This window comes from Larus michahellis, chromosome Z (genome assembly GCF_964199755.1).
Source record: "Larus michahellis chromosome Z, bLarMic1.1, whole genome shotgun sequence".
Lineage (NCBI taxonomy): Eukaryota > Metazoa > Chordata > Aves > Charadriiformes > Laridae > Larus > Larus michahellis.
The window spans coordinates 16,871,316-16,894,110 of record NC_133930.1 but is presented as its reverse complement, the minus strand read 5'-3'; the positions used below and the strand labels follow the sequence as shown (position 1 = coordinate 16,894,110).

Genomic DNA, 22,795 nt, shown 5'->3' with positions numbered 1-22,795 from the left:
GGGGGGGGGGAGGAGCGACGCGCCTCCCCTCCCCTCAGCCGCGTCGCTCCCAGACTGCACCGCGGCCACGCATGCCCGCTAGCCCCGCGACGAAGAGGGACGGGGGCGGGCTGCTTTGCTTCACCTCATGGGGCGGAGGAGGCGACCGGTGGCGGCCGCTTTTCAGGTGGGAGCGGAGGGCGGCTGGGAGGCTTGGGAGAAGCGGGAGAGACGACAGCGGCGGCGGGCGGCTTCCCGCCTCCGCGGGGTGAGGGGGGCTGCCGAACGGCAGCCCCCCTCACCCCGCGGAGGCGGGAAGCCGCCCGCCGCCGCCCGGGCCGGGTTTCTCCTCACGAAGGTGACCACGTTTTTATTTCTTAATGACGGAAGGGACGGATGGTTGCTTGAGGCGAAGCGGACCCTTTCCCCCGAGGCATAAAAATTGTTGGCCATCTCTGTGATATTTTTTAACGTTTTCGCCGCCGCGTGCCTGCCCTGCCTTCGTCCCTCCGGAGTTGCACATGCCGCTTGTGTTTTAATCTTAAATTGGATTAGCCGTTTATGATCCGGATGCTGTTGTAGTTAATGAGAGTAATACATAAACTGCTCATGGGGTTTTTTTCCTTCTTTTTTTTTTGTCTAAGGTGACAAATGATTTTTTTTTTTTCTCCTACGCTGGATAGTACTCTGTTCTGTGTCTACTTACTAAATATTTTTAGGATATTTCTTTCAGCTCTTCCTTTTAGATACCCTCAGTTCCAAAGAACTCATTAACGAGAAGGTCGGCATTTTGGTGTCTTGGTCATTAAACGCTTTAATTTACGGTCTCTGATGTAAACAGTGTTAATTAAATTGTGATTTTATGGGGGGTTTGTTTGTTTGTCTGATTTCCTTGTGGCTTTCAGTCAGTTTGTTCCTTGATATCTTGGTGAAATCCTACTGATTTCGTGCGTGCTTTTGTCCTCTTTCCTCTTCAGCCTCCTTATACTCTCCAGCCGCAATAATGGATTATAACTATCTGACCAAAAAGTATTTGCATTATCAGGTCTTCACAGACTGTGTTAGGCTTGAATCTGCTTTTCCATGAGGTAATACATAGAAGATTTGAGCTTTTGTCTTAAATGGTAATCGTACTTCATAGAGTTTCTCATACAAATTAACATCCAATATAAAATGTTTCTTTAGGAGATTATAAAATTATAAGGGACTATGGTGATCTTTTGACTTCTTGCATAAAGTATATAATTCTACTAATTTAGTTCATTAAATTCCTATATGTATTCACGTACCCGATAACTTCTTGCAAAATTGGGACACAAATTTTGGAGAGCAATATTTCTAAATTATAATTTTGGCCATTGAATTTTTGTTTTGCTCTTACAGCATGAGTTGAAAGGCCTTTTAGTGTCAACTGTTTCCCCAAATGCATATTTACAGCTTTGATCTAAATATCTTCTTGTGTCAGTACTTTATAATGGTAACTGTGCATTTGTTAAAATTATTTTTATAATTTCCTTGTATTAAATTAAGTACATCACCAAAAATTGCATTTTGTGGGTATAGGAGGAGATTATGCAGAACGCTTCATCTCGTATAAAAATGTCATGAGATATAACAACTCTTAAGTGGTGTTACTCTGTCAGCTGTTGTGTGCATGTGTTTTATGTAAACCCAACCTAAATCTTTCCTTCAGTATGTTAACCGGGCTGACCACTTGCACACATGCATGCGTTTTATGGAAACCCAACCTAAATCTTTGCTTCAGTATGTTAACTGGGCTGGCCACCCATAGGTTTCTAAGCATTTTTGTGTTATACATCTATTTCCCACTGTTCTGTTTTAACAAGAATGTAAGCTCCACAACTATGCTTTCTGAGATTTGTAGGATAGAAAAACCTATGACACTTCATTGTGGTACTTTGTAAACCATCTGAAAGCCATTATTTTTCAGACAAAAAACACAGTTTCTAGTTTTATATTAAAAATGTTATTTTCAGAGGTTATTTTGGTTGAACAGTTTTGTTTTTTCTAGTATGATTTCACTCTTGATCTGCAGAATATTTGTACCTGTGCCGCTGTACCTGAGAATGTGACTTGGTTTTTACACAGGCAGCAGTCATTCTAGTCTATAAAAGACAGCAGAGGCAGACTGTTTAAAATGAATGGTTATGCCATGATCGTGGCTCATGACTAAGGGTAGTCTGAAGCCCTGTTTTTCCTTTGTGTTCTTCATTCTGGCTCAAAGACACTCATTCACAGATTGTTCTTGTTTTCCAGTTGGCATTGTTACCTTTATTTCATGATACATAATTCTGAAATCATACTAATTTTGGATTTTACTTTTCCTGTATACTTTATGCCCATGTTAATAATATCCATAGCAAAGTAGTGTAAGCCTACCACAGAACTGATGCGGACCTCTGTTGCTATTTGAATGTATAGGTCTCTGTTTATCTCTTCCAAGGTTGCTAATTGATGGGATGAAATTAAAAAAAGATCCCTGAATATGGCTCATAATTTTTTCGTTATGTGGGAATCTTTCAGGCACAGAGGTACAAGGAATAATCTGTTAAAATAGATCTCTGTACATTTTGAAATGCAGTTCACTAGGGGGCTGGAAGTGCCCTTTTCTGACTTTATGACATTGAGTTTTATTATTGTATTATCTTGTTCCATCTTTATTTGTGCCCTTCCCTTGTTTTATGGTCTTTTTTTCCTGCTTTATTTAACAGAGCTTCTAAGCCCTAGCTGAAATTGATTCTGTGGAGAGTTTGAAGAGCTTTGTGTAGTATTGGTGCTTATTGCTGCATGATTTGATTTCTTCAGGATGGAACAAACGGTGTTGGGTCTTTCCTGCACTGGACTGGGCAGACTGGATTCAGAAAGCACAGAGCCTCAACGCTGAAGCATAGGCCACATTTGCTACTGGAATAAGGCAACTGCAATGGAAAAAATATGTTCTCCCAGTGCCAGGGTAAGTTTGATTCTGAATACTGGTGTGCTTTTTAAAGGTATGTTGCTACATCAGCCCTTGACAGATTGGATTCTTACACAGCTTTTATGGTAATTTAAAATAAAATCTAGTCTGACATGATGGTTATATAGAGGAAAGATTAGTGAGGAGATCACTGTTTGTTCCTTAAAATGGAATTTATTCAGAAAGGTACTTTATCTTGTAAAGTCACCCACCAGAAAGTGGCAGTTCCAGTGTTTCAGGAAATACCTTGTGTCCACATGTTCATTCAGAAGAGGCACAGTCGTGGTTAACAGACTACAAATGTGACCCACTTTTTTTCATCCGCGTGGAGACTCCATGTATTATTCATGCTTTCTTCTCCTTTTTTTTAACATTTTTCAAATAAATGATTCAGTGGGCTTTTTTTTTCTATAAAGATCAGTGCCAGTAGTCGTATCTTGTGGATAGTTCTACAATAAACAGGCATGTAAATAATCTGGAAGAAACATTTTATATTTTCTGGGGCTTATAATCAATAGTGTGTTTAAAATCATAAACTGTTATGTGTCAACATTGTATTAATTTTTCAAGTCTAGTACACTCATAAAAAGCCCATTTAGAGTAAAAATTTACCTGATAGACTTGTATGAAGAAGGGTTATCAGGATTTAATGAATTGCATAGAAACAGCAACCTCTTAGGAAGAATCCATTTTTAGATAGGATGTAGGTTTTGGAACTGTGGTCTGTCTCCATGGCTGCCCAAAAAGACAGAAGAGCATAACAGTTGGGACAGTTAGAATTGATACTGTCCTTCAAAGACTGCTTCTCAGTGTGTTTAACGTAACAAAGCTAGGGAATACATAATTTATATGAGGAGTTTTATTTCCAAAGTGTTCTTTTTAATGTTATCACAGAAATCTGAGTTCCCTGTAGTTTCTTCTTGGGAGTGGGGTTGTGGTGTCTTTAAGATCCTGAACTATTTTTGGAATTTCTTTTCAGATGTCAAGCGGTTAAGGACATTAATTATTCCCAAGAAACCACCTTGTATGAGAGGGTTTCACAACAATTACAGAACCTAAGTAGTTTTTAAGGAGTTTAAAGTGATTATTAATGCTAATAACAATGCCTTTACTTTCAAATTACAACAGACATGTTTGAAAATATTTTGTAAAATTTAAGATTTCAGAAAGTGAAGTTAGAGCTTTCCATGTTACAAAGGTGCCTGTTTTAATCAGAACAGGGTTACGTGTTTTAATTCAGAGCTGTAGTGTTCAAGTCAACAAACTAACTTAATTGAAATAAAAAATTCCCTAGGAATATTAAGTGCAAGCATTGAGTTTGTGGTTTTTATGCTTAGTTGTGGCTGTGATAACAAATGCTTTGTGCTAATGGATTTTTGTCTTTAATAATTTTCTTTCTGTTCTCTGACATTTACAGAATAACTGACGATACAAAGGACAATGCACAGTGTACATCCTGATGACATTTTGTGTGCTGTGACATGGTTTTTGCCATGGCATCTGAGACTGACAAGGCCCATGCTCTTCTCCAAACTTTCAGCGCAGCTTCAGTTATTTCTAGTCTGGGTTTGGGAATATTCTGCTTTGTAGCAGACAGACTTCTGCAGTTTTCCTTCATTCAGCAAAATGACTGGCTCCGAGCCTTCTCTGATAATGCAGTGCATGGTGTACTAGGAATGTGGTCCTGGGCAATAGTGATTGGACTCAGGAAGAAAAGTGACTTCACTGAGGTCACTCTGGCTGGCTTCCTCGCCTCCGTCATTGACGTGGACCACTTCTTTCTTGCTGGGTCCCTGTCATTAAAGGTAAGTCAATAGATCAGTGATAGTTTATTTTCTTTCTTAATCGCTGTTTACTTTATTGTTCTTCTACCGTATCCTAAACAAAAAAAGTTCCAATGATACTTTTATTAGATAACTTTTTAACAGATATATGGGAATTGTATATTGCAACTGTTAGGATTTTAAAAGCCCTAAAAATATTTTACATCTACTGTTAAGTTCTGCTCCTTACAAGGCTCTGAAAAAAGAGTTCTGAAAGCCCTTGTACATGCTATCCAATGTGTATCACAAAGTTGCTTTGTTAAACAGTTAAGTGCTGCCATGCGTGCTATGTGTATAAAGTGGATTATTTCACTTCTGTTTACAATATGGGGTAGAAATATCTGGAAAACAGATAATCCCGCTGCTGTTTGATTTCATTCACTCCTACTGAGCAGTACATTTGGTTTTAGCCAGCCCTAAATATTTCTCCCACAAACAAGCTATGTATGAGCTGTCAACTTTAAAAAGGCTGTAACAACCAAGGTCAGCTAACTTCGTTATTTGCCCTGTTAGAGGGTCGGAAGCAGAAAAGCATAGAGGGGTCCCACCTGCAGGGAGGAGCGGACAGGACAGGTGACCTAAAACTGACCAACAGGGTATTCCATCCCATCTGCATCACGCTCAGTACAAAAGCTGAGGGATCAAAGGTCAAGTCTCTTTCTTTAGTGGCCAGTGTCTGAGGAGGATCCTGTCTGTTCGTCTGCCTTTGATCCCGATCTGAGTATTCCTGACTCCAGATCCAGAATTCAACTCCTGTCTGTCGCTGACTTCAATCTGGGACTTTCCCTGTGCCTGCTGGTGATGTGATTGTCATCCTGGGAGCTGGATACAGTTTTGTATATATTGTATACTTTTTTTAATTATTCTATTTTATTTATTATTTCCTTATTTATTATTATTTTCATTAAAGTAGTTTACTTCTTTTTCTAAACTCGTAAATCTCCTTATCTCTTCCTCTCCTCTCTTTGGAGAGGGTGGGGAGGGCCATCTGTCATTCTGATTGGACAATCTGGCCAAACCATGACAGATTTATTGGCACCCAACGTGGGGCACGACTGTGGCACTACCAGAGTTCTGATAGATGGTCTGAATAGTTTGCACTTTGTGTAAGCTCTGGCTGTGCCAGCCCTGGCCACTGTTCTCTTAGCACTGACCTCTAGATCTCATACCTCAAGCAGACACTTTTTGCTCTCAGCTACCTCTTGGTCTCCATAGCTACAGCCCTGCCCCTCTGCATGTTATCGAGGGTTTGCTTTGCTCAGCAGCACAAGTCCCTCATGGTTTGATTATGCTGGTGTTGCTAGCATATGTATACATACATGCTACTTACTCTCCCCTCACCAGAAATGTACACCCTCACCTATGTATGGACCTGGACAGGAGAAGGGGAAGATACTGATCTTTATCCATTCAACCAGAGCGTAACTTAAGTTGTTTGACCATTTCACCTTCTTTCTCCTGCTCCAGTTTGCTTATAATGACAGGAAATAGCTCCTAGGAAGCAGAGGAAGGAAGGAGGTGGAGGGAAAATTGCTGTTCTTTGTAATCTTTTCATTAAAGAAGAACAATGCAAAATCATGTACCAATTTTTTTTAAATGTGTAGGAGACAGCTAAATGCATATAGTTGAGATGTAAAAATCAGGCTTCCAATGGGAAAATAGTTTTTGTATACATACAATATCACAATTTGTTGTAGAGAAAAGATGTTTTCCTATTTGAGCATTTGGTCAGTTTCCCCCTTGTATTTGTCTTTGACAAAGAGGGGATCTTTACAGAATCACAGGGTGTTTGTAGTTGGAAGGGCCTTCTGGAGGTCATCTTCTCAAAGCCTGCTGAAGCAGGCTCACCTGGAACCAGTTGCATGTGTCTTGACAATTTTTTCGTATCTCCATGGATGTAGACTCCACAACCTTTCTGGGCAACCTGCTCCCACGCACAGTCATCGTCACAGTGGAAATGTGTTTCCCTACGTTCAGAAGGAACCTCCTGTGTTTCAGTCTGTGCCAGTTGCCTCTTGCCCTGTCAGTGGGCACCACTGGAAAGAGCCTGGCTCTGTTCTCTTTACACCCTCACTTCAAATATTGGTACACCTTGATGAGAACTCCCTTGAGCCATCTCTTCTCCAGACTGCACAGTCCGTCCTTTCTTCATATGCAAGATGTTCCAGTCCCTTCATGATCTTAGTGGCCCTTCTCTGGACCCGATCTCGAGTAGTTGCATGTGTCTTTCATAGTGGGGAGACCAGAATTGGACTCAGCACTCTAGAGGTGGCCTTACTAGTGGTGAGGAGAAAGAGAAGGATCACCTCCCTCGACCTGCTGGCAATGCTCCGAATGCAGCCCAGGATAGCACTGGCCACCTTTGCCACAAGGTCATGTTGATGGCTCATTTTCAACTTATTCTTCAACAAGTTGAATTTCCTCAGAACTGTGCTACAGCCCGTCAGCCTCCAGCATGTGCTGGTGCCTGGTGTTGCTCCTCCTTAGGTAGTCCCTACTTTTCCCCTTTTCTGTACTTTTTGCATATGTAAATACTGTAAAATTATAAAACTATATAAAGAAAAGGAAGATTAGTTTGGTTGTTTAGTGAGTCTTACAATATTAACATTTTGCTATAGCATTTAAATTTGTAATTATTCTCGTGTATTTTCTTGTTTTAAAATCAGTAAATGCAAGTAACGAATGGCTAGTTATTATAAAGTATCGCTAAAATTTTACTGCTGCTTTTTCTTGCATTTGAGATTACCAGTATTTTTTCTTAATTATGACCACTAGATGACACTCTTCAACAATGTCTGTTTAGAAAGTTGAGTATTGCATTGCTTCATAGAATTGAGAGGTCACCTGTCTTTTCACTGCCTTCAGTGAGGCAGGGTTGAATATGCTTACACTTTCCATGATGGAGAACATCTGTGTGGCCTATCCGTAGTATCCCAAACAAAGCGAATGATTGCAATTTCATGAGTTAATTTTCTCCTGTATTGTTTACTTCCCAAGCAGCTAGCAATTGTTTTTCTAATACTCTGCCTAAAGTATTGATGTTAACACTTAGATCTTGTTTTCTTATTCATGAAGGCCTCTCTGCAGAATACAGCTGATTGCTGTGCTCTCCACAAAAATGTTTTTCAAATCAGAAATACAAGATGTTTCAGGTAGAAGTATAGTCCTTTAGTAGCCAAACTACTAGGAGAAGGCAAGATCCCCAAAGGCTTCTTCATAGTCATTTGCCTACAGACTCCTCCCCTTCCATACATTAACTAGGCTAATAAAAGATGTTTACCTATAAACAACATCCTGTGTAGGTCTCTTGACCCTCACAGCAGTAACAACATTACTCTTACAACTTGCAAAAGCATTATTTAGTCAAGAAGAGACAAAAAGTCTCTTCTTGACTAAATAAATTGCAACAAAATCTGAAGGGCCTGGATTTGTTTTCTAAACCTCTCTGTATTTTTCATGTCTCCTCTGGATTGCTAAATTATCTTTAAAGGGTCCTGTCCCAAACTGTCTATAGTATTACAGGTGAGACTTCATATGAGCCAAATAGCTTAGATTAATTCCTTTTAATGCTACATGCATACAACACTTAGTCTTTTAAGAAGAAAAAAAATCTGTTACAGGTTTTATGTCTCCTTGCAATGCCATCAGAGTCTTTTTAGTTTGTGATATAATGTAATCCCCATAAACTTCTCAGCTGTGTTGTTGCCTGGCTAGCTGATTTTAATATGTGATTTTTCTTTACTCAGCTTAATATGATGCACCTCTCAGTTTCATGTTGTAATGTCAGGCTATTGCCTATGTAATTTATTACTTTGTGGGATTCTTTTTTACTACATATTTATTCTAGTTCATCCTGTTTAGATTGCAGGATTGAGAGTAACTGATTTAAGACACTACAGTGTTTACTGCTTATGCAACACATTACGAACTAACTAATAAATTAAGTCTAATTAACTAACCACACCACTGTTACTAATTTATAACAATAGTATTTTTCATATTACTCTATAAAACTCTCCATCATCGCTCTTAAATCTGGTGACGAATTACGTTTTTGAAGTAACCCTTCTATGCAGCACAAGGCAGTATTGCCTTTTACCTCCAATTGCCACCTTCACACTACTGCAGTCATCTACTCCTGTTCCTGCTGACACAGCTCACTGCTTGGATTATTTGGCTATTGGGCTGTTTTTCACAGCGTCATCGCTATTTTTCTGGAGTATTCAGGGTAAATAGTCACCTGTGGTATTTATATGTTTACTCTGATAAATGCCTGTGTACCAAGTAGCATGTGATCTGCCCTTTTGCTCACTTTATTTTTGCAACGAGTATAAAGTCTACAAAGACTATGCTACTTCGAATTTGTAGCTCTTTGTATTCTGTGTAGTTTTTACTGTGTATTATATGCACAGAAGTGTAGAAAAATGTAAGAATCCGCGTTTGAAGAATCTGTCTCATTGACTACCTCTAAAGGTGAAAGTTACTGCAGCCTGCCATCATACCCAGCATTGCTGATAAACAACAGCATGATGGGCTGCTCTCAGTGTCCCCCAGGATTGTAGCCCAAAAACTCATGCTGCAGAACAGAAGTGCAGAAATTACTAGCTTGCTATTTACGACCCACCACTTCTAAAAGTGTAGAGGATGCAGTCAGTGGCAAACAAGATAGTACCTGCAAACATGTGTAGCTCAGCTGGTTAATGTGTCACTGCTGACCAACCTGGGCTGCACAGGAGCATTTCTGGAATTAGAGAATAAGCTTTGCAAACACACAATTAATTTAACATTGAATTTATAGATTGGCCTCAAAACCTAAGGACTTCAGGCTTGAGAAGCATCATGAAATACGAGTGAGGGAGCCCATGTAGTTACATAAATTCTGTGGTGTATCTTTGAGCATTAAAGCAAAAAGTTTGTTTGCGGTCTCCTGCATGCAGTTGTTCTTTCCTGTCTCCAGCTGCTCATTGTAGTATGTGAGAGGGGTTGGTGGAGCAGGAACTTCAAGAAGATCTTGCACCTGATTGAACACTTAGCCAAGAGAATTTGTGTTGTGAATACTGTTTGCAACAGCAGCCTGATCTCTCTCAGGTAGACTTTCCCCTAAATCTACACAAACTACGATCATATTTTTCCTGGGGGCTTAAGGCAGAAAAGGCTTGTACTATTTATATTTTTTTTTAAGATCTGGTGATTTCTAAAGGCAAAGAAATTTGCCTGTTAGGAGAAAGAGTTTATGTTGCCAAATAGAAATACATGTCTGTCTCTTGCGCTTGGCAACTCAAGGATCTATATGTTCCTCTAGTTACAGAATGTAGAAGAGAAAACAGACTATTCTTCTCTCAGAACTTGGGCAACAGCGTTTCAGAAGCCTAATGAATGTATTGCAATTAGAAAATAGGGTTTTTTCTTGCTAAAATTGAGTGCTCAGGGTTGCTGTATGAACAACCCTGCCATCTGAAATCCTGTATGAAAAAAATTTAAGCATCACCTCCCCAAAACTGGATAAAGATTGGAACTAATACTGATAAATTGCATACATAATTAACATTCAGATTCTCCTTACTCATTGTGGTGCTGTTGGCATCTAACCTCCATCGGGCAGAAGGAAAAGACTTGTTTACACTTTGCCAGTGATTTTTTCAAAGTGCAGAAATAGTGACCAGTCAATAGGATATGTGCCAAAATGTGCCACCATCCAGGGTGGTTTTTCAAAATTAGGCCAGTATGCACTTCTTAGGCTCTTGCTGACAGTAACAGAAATGTGACTATCATTGTAGGGTAGGCGATAAACAATTTTACCATCCAAGATTTTTCTGCTTCAATCTGTGAACAATCTGCTTGTGTGAAACAGAAATTAAGTTGTAGAAAATATACCCTTTGCACCCATTTAACTTGATTTACTATTATTACAGTTAAAAGTTGTTAAGACACTTTGTGAGGTTTTTAATCCCATCACCTGATTGAGAGAGTCACAGACAAGCATGTGGTGAGAAACTAACAGAGCAAAGCTTTCTGCAAGCCTTATAATGCTGGCTTTGGTTTAAAGCATAGGTTGTTATATTCCAATGTAGTCCATAAGTTTACATCTCTGTATTGCTTGGCTACAACAAAATTTGCTTACAGAGAAGACAGAAGCAGCTGTCTAAATTATCCATGAAGACTTGGTGAAGTTATTCCAGAGTCCCACTGTAGCTGTTGAATCCTGCAACAATTAACACAACTGAAGCAATAATGGGTTACTGGCTGGTGTCTTGTAGCAATGGTTTGTTTGCTTTCTGCAGTAGATGCAGTGAGGGATGTGTTCAACATAACAATCAGATACGCTGTCGTGTGCTAAGGGTAGGTCTCTGATGCCTGTTGCAGTCTTTCCAAGTGTTCACCAGTATCTAACTGGAGCCAATTAACATTACATCAGCACCTCTGTAGATCTTTTAGTAATGTGCTATCATTTATCATTTCTCCTGTGCTTCCAGAAACAAGAATGTACTTCTTTGTTGCTTAGAAATCCAAAACATTACTTTTTTTTCTTTTTTTTTTGCTATCTTTGGATTTGTGGAGTTAGTTCTATCTGTTCCTAGTAAGCACATCTGGAATATTGTCTCCAGTATGTATATTAAATTGATAATTATCACTTCTTAAAATGGCTAAATTTAATCTCAGCTTCTAGACATTCACTTTAATTAAAGGCAAATATCAGGCTTTCAGCTGAGGTAGTGTTAAACAAGTTGTTGATATAAAAGCCCCAGCCACGAATGATTCAGATTTTGGCTTCTGAACTTGTCTTTTGTCTGTCCATAAAGAATACTGTGTCAAGGCAATCGAAATACATGTAACTTAGATCGTATTTCTGTTGTATTGGAAATTACTGTTCTGTTTAGATACTGTCCAACTGAAACAACTTCATGAGTGCTCACTGTAGTATAATACAGGATGTTTTTTAAAAGTAAATTCCATTAAAACATGTGAAATATTTCAAGTAAAACATATTAAATATTTCAAAACTTTTGCATGGTTGCTTTACTTTTAATTGTCTTGAAATTAAATACATGTAATCAGTGCGCCAGACTATACAAGTTCCTGTATGCCACATGACTATATGACAAATAACATGCCTCATCCCTCTCCCTCCCTGTTTTGCTGTCAGTAGTGCTTAGTAGGATGTGTGATTCATTTCATACAATAGAGAGACAGGGCAGCACACAGCTCTCATACATCTAAATAGTCATTGTTGATTTTGATCAACTACAGTGGGAAGGAACAGTATGTTTTTTCTTTGCACTTCCACTTAGCCGCTTGATAATAGACCCGTAAACATCCATGAAACATTTCTTATCATGATTGTAGCCATTGCCAATTATATTTTTCTTTTCTGCAGGCTGCTCTGACTCTTCCACAGAGACCACTTCTTCATTGTTCTACTGTGATTCCTGTTGTCGCTCTGACATTAAAGTTTATTATGCACCTTTTCAGGCTTAAGGATTCATGGTGCTTTCTTCCCTGGATGCTGTTTATATCCTGGACTTCTCATCACGTCCGTGATGGGATTCGTCATGGCCTCTGGATCTGCCCATTTGGAAAAACTCCTCCTTTGCCATATTGGCTGTATGTGGCAATTACAGCATCTTTACCTCATCTATGTTCATTTATTATGTATTTAACAGGCACTAGAGAATTAATGTCTATAAAACATGGAATCCGCATTGATGTATAAGAATGATGGCTTTTAAAGGATGTTTGTATTAGCACTTGAAATATGCTGTCTGTTTATCACTGAAGTGGTTTCCTTATGTTTCCTACGACTTCCGAGTTAGGCATTTTAAGCCTGTGGAGCCAGTTACAGCTCCTTTGTCAATTCCTTGTGGTCATAGAAGCCTGTATAATGAATGGTAATAATTTTATACCTATACATTCCCCTTGTAAAATTTGTGGTCTTCCATTATAATTCATGCATAGCTAGCTGGTTTATAAAGTACTTAGTCTCTCTCTGTAGTAATTACGTTACATCTTACTGTCACGGTGCCATTCATCTGATAACCGTTCACTTTGGATTTGAATTCTGCCTTTAGATAATACGTTTCCTCTAGGTAGGATTTGTATAGCACTTTAAAAATGTAAAGTACTATATAAATCCTAAGTATTAGTGGGAATGTAGTAGTGTATGGCACTTCTAAAAAACATCAGTTAGCCTTTTAAATTTATTTATTTGTTTTCCTGATGGACTCCTGTATTCAACTGTTTTAAAAGAAACATGCAACCGCATCTCTTCGAACATTGCTATCATATGGTGTTTCTACTAAATTCTATTCCTCTGTAGTTGCTTGGTACTCAATTTGCAGATAATTACTAGCTATGATTTGTGGTTAGAAAGGAGAAGACAGTTTGGTTACAGTATTATGTGTCTTGGACAAATTGTTGAATTTTTAAAATATACTAATTTTGAATATTATTTAATTTGGAACTAAGGAATTTCAGTAAATATTTAAGGATTGTGTAACGGCAAACTTATTTATTACAGTAAAACATAAGCTTTAGGGGAGATGCAGGAATTGCTAAAAATGTGAGTTTGCTTAAAGACCTTACTGCTATATTCATAAACACTATTTTTCATTAAGAAGTGAAAGATCATCTTTATAATTATAAATAAAATGCGTTCTTATTATACAGAAATAGAAATTTTCTCATAAATAAGTTCCTTAAGGAAAAATGTTACTATGTTACAGGTTCAGCTAGTAATTTGCACTGTCGACTATTCAAAGCAACAGTTTCCATTTACAGAAATTTCTCAGAAGTCCCAAAGTGAAAATTAAGCTCTTCTGTAGTTTAGTGTACAAACTGAGAAATACCCGTTAATAATTGTGGTTCTTTCATTTTCTATTCATTGAACTCCATTGCCCATTAAGGAGATGGGGACTCAATTATTCCAGTTTGTGATTAATAGTTATCAAAAGGGATTATTTTTATGGAAGAGCATATATAAGGTAGCATGTGCAGAACTTTGAACTTATCAGAGATTGCAAAGCTTAGGTGATGTGTTGATACTACATTTACATTAGTAAATTTATATTAGTATGAAGTACAAAAAATTACAGAAAATATTAACTGGGATGGCTGCCTTAATGGGTACCAGAGACCTTCTGTGGATGCAAAGTACTAAAGTCTCTCTGCCGCACATTAAGCTAATATAGAAAGCATTTCACCCTTTTAAAATGTGCCCTCCCACAAAAGGAATGAATGCTTATGGACACTTGTCTGACAATACAATGGGCCTGTTTAGCCTTTATTATAAAATAAACAAAAGGTTTTTTTCTTTTAAAGAAGATCTGAAAAGCAGAATAGTCCTTACAGGATTGTCCTCATACTGTCGATTTCTGTCTTCTACAGTATGTAAAAGTTTCCCAGAAACAGAAAGGTCTTGCTGTAGAGCTCTCAGAGCAGGAACTGTCTTTTATCCAAAGGCATGATGGTTTAGTAGAGGAGGAGTGTTGCTCGTTCATTTACTTCTAACATGTATTTTAAACAGTCAACTATGACGTGCCAATAATGAATATATTTTGTCCAAGAACTGAACACTTAAATCCATGTAGAAAATTTTCTGTGTTCTTGATTCATGGTATAATATTTGTATAATTTTGTGCTTTATCCAGATTTGTTGCAAAGGGAAGTGTATATAGGAACAAAGTGTAGAATTACATTTTCTCATTTTTAGACTGTAGCTGTAGCATTTTTGGTAGGTATATGTCCACCAACAGTCCTTAAGATTGGTACTGTACTGTTCTAACCATGCTTAAGGATCAGTTAATGGGTACATCTTCAGCAGTTTAAAAACACGTATTTTCATTCTCTGTATTTCCAGCGATATTTGTGGTTTTTTTTTTAAATAATTTTCTGCTGTATTGCAAAATACTGGTTTTCTGGTCATATTCATATAACAGTTCTACCACAGCAATAGGTAAACACCACTTAGAAATGCATTAAGGAAAGTAGCACGCACTTGTGACACATGACTTCTTTCCCCCTCCCTCCAAACAGACCTGGCAGAGTCTCACGCGTCTTCCTGACGTTTAGGGAACTTTAGTTCAGGCCATTGACAACTTTTCAAGGTAAACTGACGACATTGCATGTAATGCTGTAATTTGTAGGTAGCCAGATTAGAGAACAAAGGAGATGTTAAATATTTGTTTTAGCCTGTGTCACCTAGGAGATACACCTGCCTATTACAAATGAATTGCCTAACAATTCCTTACCAGTATTTCATGTATATTTCAAATATATTGGTATTTCCAACTATGCATTGATACCTGCCACGTGTAGCAAAACCACGGCAAAAATAAACCAAGATACTAAAAACGTAATGAATTTGTGCTTTACTGCGTGCATTGCAATAACGAGTAAATGTGAAGTACAAAAAGCATGTGAATTACACAAAAAATTGTTAACAAACTCAAGCTAATAATTTCGTGCACAATGTATGATACATATCACTAAATTATTAGTTGTTCCAATTGTTCATTTACTTTGCTAATCTAAACTTTTTCGGTGTATTTTCAAGTTGTACTTAAAAAGTTGAAGAAAGCATGGGTTTTTTCTGATGTAATTTTTTCTTAGAACTGTGCTGCTTTTTTTCCTGCTTTAATACATTGCTGCCGCAAAAAGCTGGTACTACTAATTGCCAAGTTGAAAGAAAAATGTTAGAATGTTTCTTCTCCCTTGTCCTCTAGAAATAAGATAGGATTTCTCCTAATTCCCTAGTGGCCTTAACATAAAAGAGTGAACACATTTCCTATCAGTTTATACTCTAGTTTAAAATGTAATCTGTATTTTCACGTGACTACTGGTACCATTTTTTTCTGCAGTCAAGTATATTGTATCATGTGCCTTTAATAGGTGAATTATTCATAATTGATGCCATGATACAAGGAGAATGCTGGTGAGTTTGAATTAAACTGAAATCATTTTAACAGCCGGGCCATGGGTATTACCTTATTATCGGAAGAACATTTCCTTTGCTAATGGAAATAAAGTTCCAGAAAGAGAGAGAGAGGGAAGAAGTTAAAATTCAGTCTAAAGGAAATGTTAGTGCATAGTAAATTTCAAACACATGTTTTTATTCCATCAGCTACTGTCAGTATGAAGCTAAATGGTGAAATGCATCAGAAGAGTACATTTCTGTTTAAGTAATTGAGCCAGTCTAAATTCTGAAAGCTATGCAAATTTATTCAGGGCAGGGGAAATTTTCTGTTGTGTTACACAGTACAGGCTTTGATCACCTGATAATTTTGAGTCCATGAGCTACGTTTTGTTTCCCTGCTACAGGCAGACCTTGCATTGAAACAAGGTAAGAGCTGTCAGGTTAAAGTACCATTTGCATTCATTACAAAAAAACCAGTAGTAACACTTTTCCTCAAAATAATAAGTTGGTGCCTTCAGTTCTTTCTTACAGTTCCCCAAATTTTATGTCCTCTACACGGAATTATGAATTTGAATGCTGTATTGTAGAACTGTCTTCTGTTACTTAAAACTCAGAGCTCAGTTGTCAGGGGTTCCATGGGAAGCTCCCATGGAGGATAAAGGAGTTAGTGAGTGCTGGGAGTTTTTCAAGAACGTTCTCCTGGAAGCACAAGAACAGTTCATCCCCATTAAAGATGAGGGAAGTAGGTGGAGCAAGAGACCCCCTTTGGCTTAACTGTGAGCTTCTGAGTCTGCTCAAAACCAAGAGAGATGTGTACCAGAGATGGAAAAGCAGATGAACACCCATTGAGAAGTACAAGGGCACTGCTGGGTGTGCAGAGATGCAGTTAGAAAAGCTAAAGCTCAGCTCAAATTGAAATTGGCCAGAGATGTCCAAAACTACAAGAAAGCATTCTTCAGGTACGTAAACAACAAGCAGAAACAGAAGGAAAATACTGACCCGCTGTTAAGCAGGAGAGGTGAATTAGTCACCAATAACGCTGAAAAGGCAGAGGTTCTCGGCACCTTCTTCACCTCTGTCTTAACCAGCACTGTTGGGCCCCAGGCCTTGGGAGCAACAATCCAGGTTGATGCAAACACAGATCCGCCGTCACTGAAGGAAGAGTTGGTATGTCAACTATTACAGGAGATGGACCCCTACAAATCGATAGGCCCTGACAATATTCACCCAAGGGTGTTAAGAAAGCTGGCTGATGTCATTGCAAGGCCGCTCTCCATAATCTTTGAGTAGTCATGGAGGTTGGGGGATGTCCCAGAAGACTGGAAGAAGGCTAGTATCACCCCTATCTACAAGAAGGGCTTGAAGGAGGATCCAGGAGACTACAGGCTCATCTGCCTTACATCAGTCCTTGGGAAAAATATGGAACAACTCCTCCTGGAGCTATCACAAGTCAAATGAAGCATGTGATTGGGGAAAAGCCAGCACGGATTTACCAAGGGCAAATCATGCTTGACAAATCTGACCACCTTCTACAACAAAGTAACAACCTGCTTGGTTGATGTGAGGCAAGCAGTGGACATGGTTCACCTGAATTTCTCCAAGCCTTTCGATACGCTTCCCCACAGCCTCCTCCTAGAGAAACTGATGCGTTAGGGTCTAGACAAGTGGTCTGTGCAGCGGGTGGGGAACTGGCTGACAGGCCGCACCCAGAGGGGGGTGGTAAACAGCTCCTTTCCAAGCTGGCGACCTGTCACAAGTGGGCTCCCCCAGGGATCGATACTGAGCCCAACGCTGTTTAATATCTTCATAAGTGATCTGGATGATGGGATCAAGTGTACCCTGGTACAGTCTGTTGATGATACCAAAACGAATGGGGAAGTGGACACTTTGGAAGGGAGACTCACCCTGCAGGAAGACCTGGATAGGCTGGATGGGTGGGCTAAGAAGAACCTTATGAAGTTCATCAAGGACAAGCGTGTAAGGTCTTGCACCTGGGAAAACATAATCCAGGAGTGCAGCACAGGCTGGGTGGAAAGGGACCTGGGGATCCTGGTGGACAACAAGCTCTATATGAGTAAACAGTGTGCTGCAGTGGCAAAGAAAGCCAACAGGATGTTTTCTTGCATCAACAAGGGCATCACCAGGAGAGATAAAGAAGTCATTATCCCACTCAGTGCCATATCTGGAATACCATGTTCAGTTTTGGTCCTCACTATAAAAGATGTGGACAGGCTGGAGAGGGTCCAGAGAAGGGCCACAAAGATGATGACAGGACAGGGAAGCCTGCTGTATGAGGAAAGGCTGAGAAAGCTGGGTTCATTCAGCCTTGAGAAAAGAAGGCTTAGGGGAGACCTTATCACCATGTTCCAGTCTTTAAAGGGTGGCTACAAAGAAGGTGGAGACTCCCTTTTTACAAGGAGTCACATGGAGAAGATGAGAGGTAATGGGTACTAGTTACTCCTGGGGATATTCTGATTGGGCACAAGAGGAAAACTTTTCACAATGAGAACAATCGGCCATTGGAATAATCTCCCCAGGGAAGTGGCGGAATCCCCAACATTGGACACTTTTAAGACTCGGCTGGACAGGCTGCTGGGCAATCTCGTCTAGACCGTGCTTTTGCCAAGAAAGGTTGGACCAGATGATCCTTGAGGTTCCTTCCAACCTGGTGTGCTGTGATTCTATGATAACATAAACCCACTATTAAAGATAATAGTACTTGTGTGTGTGTGTGTGTGTGTGTGTGTGTGTATATATATATATATGTAAAATATATATATATAAAAAAATATATATATGTATGAACATAGAAGGAAAGATCAGTGTGTGAGATATATATATAAAAATTACTTCTGTGTTTATATAGTCATTTCCCATTTGCTTAACCTAATTTTGTATTGAATTTTCCTGGGGTAAGGAGGAGTGTTTGTGTCAATGAATAGGAAACCCAGGTATGCTACTACTTAGCAAAAATGTTTTTAATGCAAAGTTAAGGAAACCTTCAGAATACTGGAAACTAGAAAAGAAATTATACTGTATTCATTTTGATGGAAATGTGAAGTATATTTCTTGGCAGTTTGTACAAACAGATTTGTTTAACCAAAGCTAATTGACTGAAAACATTTGTATTAGTAAATACGGGTGAACAATCTGTGTGAAAATGGATTTGTACACGGAAACTTGCAGGGCTAATTTACCAAGTCAGACTGTGTGCTGTTGGCACCACATAAAAAATTGCTTTGTCCGAGGAATGTTACTGATGTCCCTGGAGCCTTCCTCATTTTGCCGAGGGAATTCAATCTTAGTTTGATCGTAGCCAATTTTCACCCTTAAAAATTGCGTAACATTGAGTAAGAGTTTCTGGACTGGCGTGAGGTAGTTTCCTTGATTTGCTGTCCACTCCTTCACAATTTTTACAGATAAGCCAAAGAAGCTGGTAGCTGTGAATTCTGGTACAGGAACTATGCTGATGAAATGAAACCAAAGACAGCAGCAAACAGTGGCATAAGGAATTTACAAGGTTATAATGCTGCTAGTTTCACTTTTACATTTCAACTTAAATTGTTGATAGTCGTATATTACTGCCAACAATTTAGAAGCAAATTTTGTGATGAGTGCTCTAAAAATCTGAAGTGTTTCTGGGCCAAATGAATTCTGTAAGATTCAAGTAATAAGGCTATATCAATATATTTTCAACAATATAATCTATGTCTTTTTGTGCTTTTAACTGTATATAATGTATGTCTTGCTGTGGAAGCACGGTTGGGGCTTGGGGAGTTTTAATACACAATTCTCTAGCTAGCAAAACCTTTTAGCACAATTAATTTTTGTTTCATTAGGCCCTGGAGAGATAGATCTTCCCTTCTAGACGTGTTTTGTTCATGTGAAAGTTTGAGTGATTTGCTAGCATCTTTTGGGTGAATGTTCTGTATGCCTTGTACGTCAAACATAAGTAAGGAAAGCAAATGCACTTAGAACTTCATACCATAAATATGTATGCACATAATTTATTTATAATTTTTTTTTCCCAGAATAAAAACAATTGAACATGCTGTTGCATCTTGCATCATGCATCTTGCATTTACGTGTCTACATAAATGTTGGCCAAGTGGTCTTTCTAGTAATTTTATATGTCTACAAAGACACCAGCAGTGTTGCAGGCACTCTCCTGGTGCTTGACTTACCTCAAGTTGGGTGAAGAGTCTGCTTCTGCTTCACTGTGCCTGACCCAGATATACCTCAGCTGGGTTCAGCAGACTGAACGGCAGGCATCTCTCTCATAGCAAACCATCACAGGATCCCTTTGTGTTCAGGGTGTAGCTAGTCAGTCTGTTCCGTGGTGCGTAAAACGTGGTTTATCTCTTCCTAAAAATCATGTCCGCTTCTGGTGTACTGAACTGCATTCCAGTCACCACAGGTTGTACTAACTAGATGGTCGCTGACTGAAATCGGGATTGTAGATTGGTCTTGTCTTCCTGTCATTCGCCATGATTTCCTATTGCTGGAGAAGGAAACTCTCTCTTCAAGGAGTGTTTTATCCAGGAGATTCTGTGACATGTAGCAGAACATGAAAAAGTGAAACAACTAAAGGCAGTTCCCATGGGGCACTTAACAGCACTTGTAGACCGACATATTTCAGCAGAGGGATGATCATTTTTTTTAAATGTATTGTAACTTTTAAAATGCAGAACAAGCATTTATTGTAAAATTAGACTATTTTCTTTCTCAAAATCAAAATCTGTCCAAAACCAGGAGTTTCCCTTGAAAAGATTTAACAGTTGCAGTTAGTATATTTATCACGGCTGAAATTCTCAGTGCTGTCTCTGCTTTGGCTTACGTTTCTTTGAAAAAAATAATTTGCTCTATCCCAAGTGTATGGGGACTTGGACAAGGAACATGAAATTTGTTAAAAGATTGCACCTCTTCCTCCCTTGAAAGCTGACTTAGGAGAGGCTCTACTTGTGTATCCTACAGTAGAGCTTGTGCTAGGTACTGTCAGTCTCTCTTAATGGCAATATGTAAAAGCTGATCACCTGTTATTGTCATGGTAAATATTTATGGAAGTCAGGAACCTCTCACATTACTCCCCAGCACTACCAAGGACAAGCAAGATTGTACCTGCTGCTGCCATCTGCACACTCAGCACAAAGAAGGAGTGCTGCAGTGCTAGTTAAGGGAAGCCATGGCTTGGGTGTGTGGTGTGGGGGGCTCTATGCTTCGGCAGTTTCCAGGGGAGTTAGAACCTGCTTCTGTTATAAGAAAATCCTGAGTTTCAAAAAAAGAGTTTTTTTCCCAATGAATTTCTGCCACTGAAAGTCTTGTTGAATGATCAAATTTCTTGAAAACTTGTTTCAGATAAGATAAGAAAACCAGCCTGGCTGTGACTTGATTTACAAGAAAGTATATTCTTGCTGTCTATTTCAAAGGGATGAATGTTGGCACGTTTCTCTGATTCTCTGTTGCCTGGATTAGCTCTGCAAAAAAGGCAGTGCTTTCTTAGTCATCAAGAGTGTGAGTGTTTTCCCTCTTTTTAGTGAACAGATACAAAGGTTTGGAAACCTTGAGTACAAGTTTTTTGCCTTTGGCACATGTTCACAAACATTCACCTAAGGGCCACGAAGGTGATCAGAGGGCTGGAGCACCTCTGCTATGAGGACAGGCTGAGAGAGTTGGGGTTGTTCAGCCTGGAGAAGAGAAGGCTCCAGCGAGACCTTATAGCCCCTTCCGGTACCTAAAGGGGGCCTACAGGAAGGATGGAGAGGGATTCTGTCAGGGAATGTAATGATAGGACACGGGGTAACGACCTCAAATTGAAAGAGGGTAGATTTAGATTAGATATTAGGAAGAAATGTTTCACTATGTGGGTGGTGAGACACTGAAACAGGTTGCCCAGGGAAGCTGTGGATGCCCCATCCCTGGAGGTGTTCAAGGCCAGGCTGGATGGGGCTTTGAGCAGCCTGGTCTAGTGGGAGGTGTCCCTGCCCAGGGCAGGGGGGGTTGGAACTACTGATCTTTAAGGTCCCTTCCAACTCTAACTATTCTATGATTCTATCGTGATTACGAAAGGTATTCAATAAAAGATGAAAAATTCTTCAGACCAGCATGCACTGAGCATTTCATCAGAATCTGCCCACACCGCCTACACAACAGGCAGTAGATGCATCTCCCCAGAAGGCAGTAACTGATACCATAAAACAGGCTATTGAAAAATAAAGCATTGAAGACAAGAGTTGCTTTCCTTTAGCTTTTTTCTTCATCCAGTTTATTCTGCCTCCCTAGCTTGAAGAAGGACTGACCTTTTAGTGAGTTTGTTCACGTTGCCACGTAGTGTACATATACTCTAAGCTTACACGGAAGATTAAAGGTTTCAGGTGCACAGGTGAAGGTGAGTTGCATGGTTATAGCCAAATGCTCTTTTCCAGAGTTGCTGATGGTATGCGATACCAACCAGAGGGGAGCATATCTCAAAAGGAGTAGTATTGATTGAAGATAGAGAACACATTATTTCCCTGGTCCTGGTGATACTCCTTATGCCAGGATATGACTCCAGTCTCCCTGGCAGGAGTTACTTTATTGATGGAGATAAAAGCTTATTTTTCAGTTGAGATTCACCTGATTTGGCACAGTGACATAATTACATCTACAGAGGTAACAAACATTGACTTTTGTCTGTGTAATGAGAACAACTTCTACTAAAATTTTCTAAGTTTAGACTATATCCAGGCTTAAAAAAAAAAAATACGTAGCCAAATACTTTGTGTTGAAGATGTTGTTTGAAAACACTCTCCTGTCATGTTTACAAAGGGTATTTGCTATTTCTGCTTACTTTCTATCAAAGTAACCCATACTTGCTGACCTTTAGGAATGATGGCACAGTCTGCTTCATGGAGAAAGAAAGAACTTGCAGAGGTACATACAGGAGAAAACAGTTTGCCAACCTTCTGGAAGAAGTAACTGCTAGACTTTCAAAATCAAAACAGTTGAACAGAAGTGTTCTGTGACATGCAAAAAATACATTTTAATGCTATCGAGTGTTTTATCCCTTCATAATTTATCAAAGTAAAACTTCTTAACTGACACTTGTTTTTTTCCCACCAGTATTCATAT

At 39.1% G+C, this 22,795-nt stretch overlaps 1 protein-coding gene across 4 annotated transcripts; it reads left to right on the top strand.

The window, feature by feature from the left end:
* Positions 1-45: 45 nt before the first annotated feature.
* On the top strand, positions 46-19,740 carry TMEM267 (transmembrane protein 267). 4 transcript variants are annotated; one of them, XM_074570315.1, is made up of 5 exons: positions 126-166; positions 957-1,067; positions 2,712-2,953; positions 4,374-4,761; positions 12,155-19,740. In XM_074570315.1, exons 4-5 carry the CDS (start codon positions 4,438-4,440, stop codon positions 12,488-12,490), a joined length of 660 nt encoding a protein of 219 aa, XP_074426416.1. In that variant the 5' UTR covers positions 126-166; positions 957-1,067; positions 2,712-2,953; positions 4,374-4,437; the 3' UTR covers positions 12,491-19,740. The 4 variants fall into 4 exon arrangements, with proteins under 4 accessions (XP_074426415.1, XP_074426414.1, XP_074426416.1 ...); XM_074570314.1 differs by lacking the exon at positions 957-1,067 and having other exon boundaries at positions 46-166; XM_074570313.1 differs by lacking the exon at positions 957-1,067 and having other exon boundaries at positions 69-166; positions 2,806-2,953.
* Positions 19,741-22,795: the final 3,055 nt, after the last annotated feature.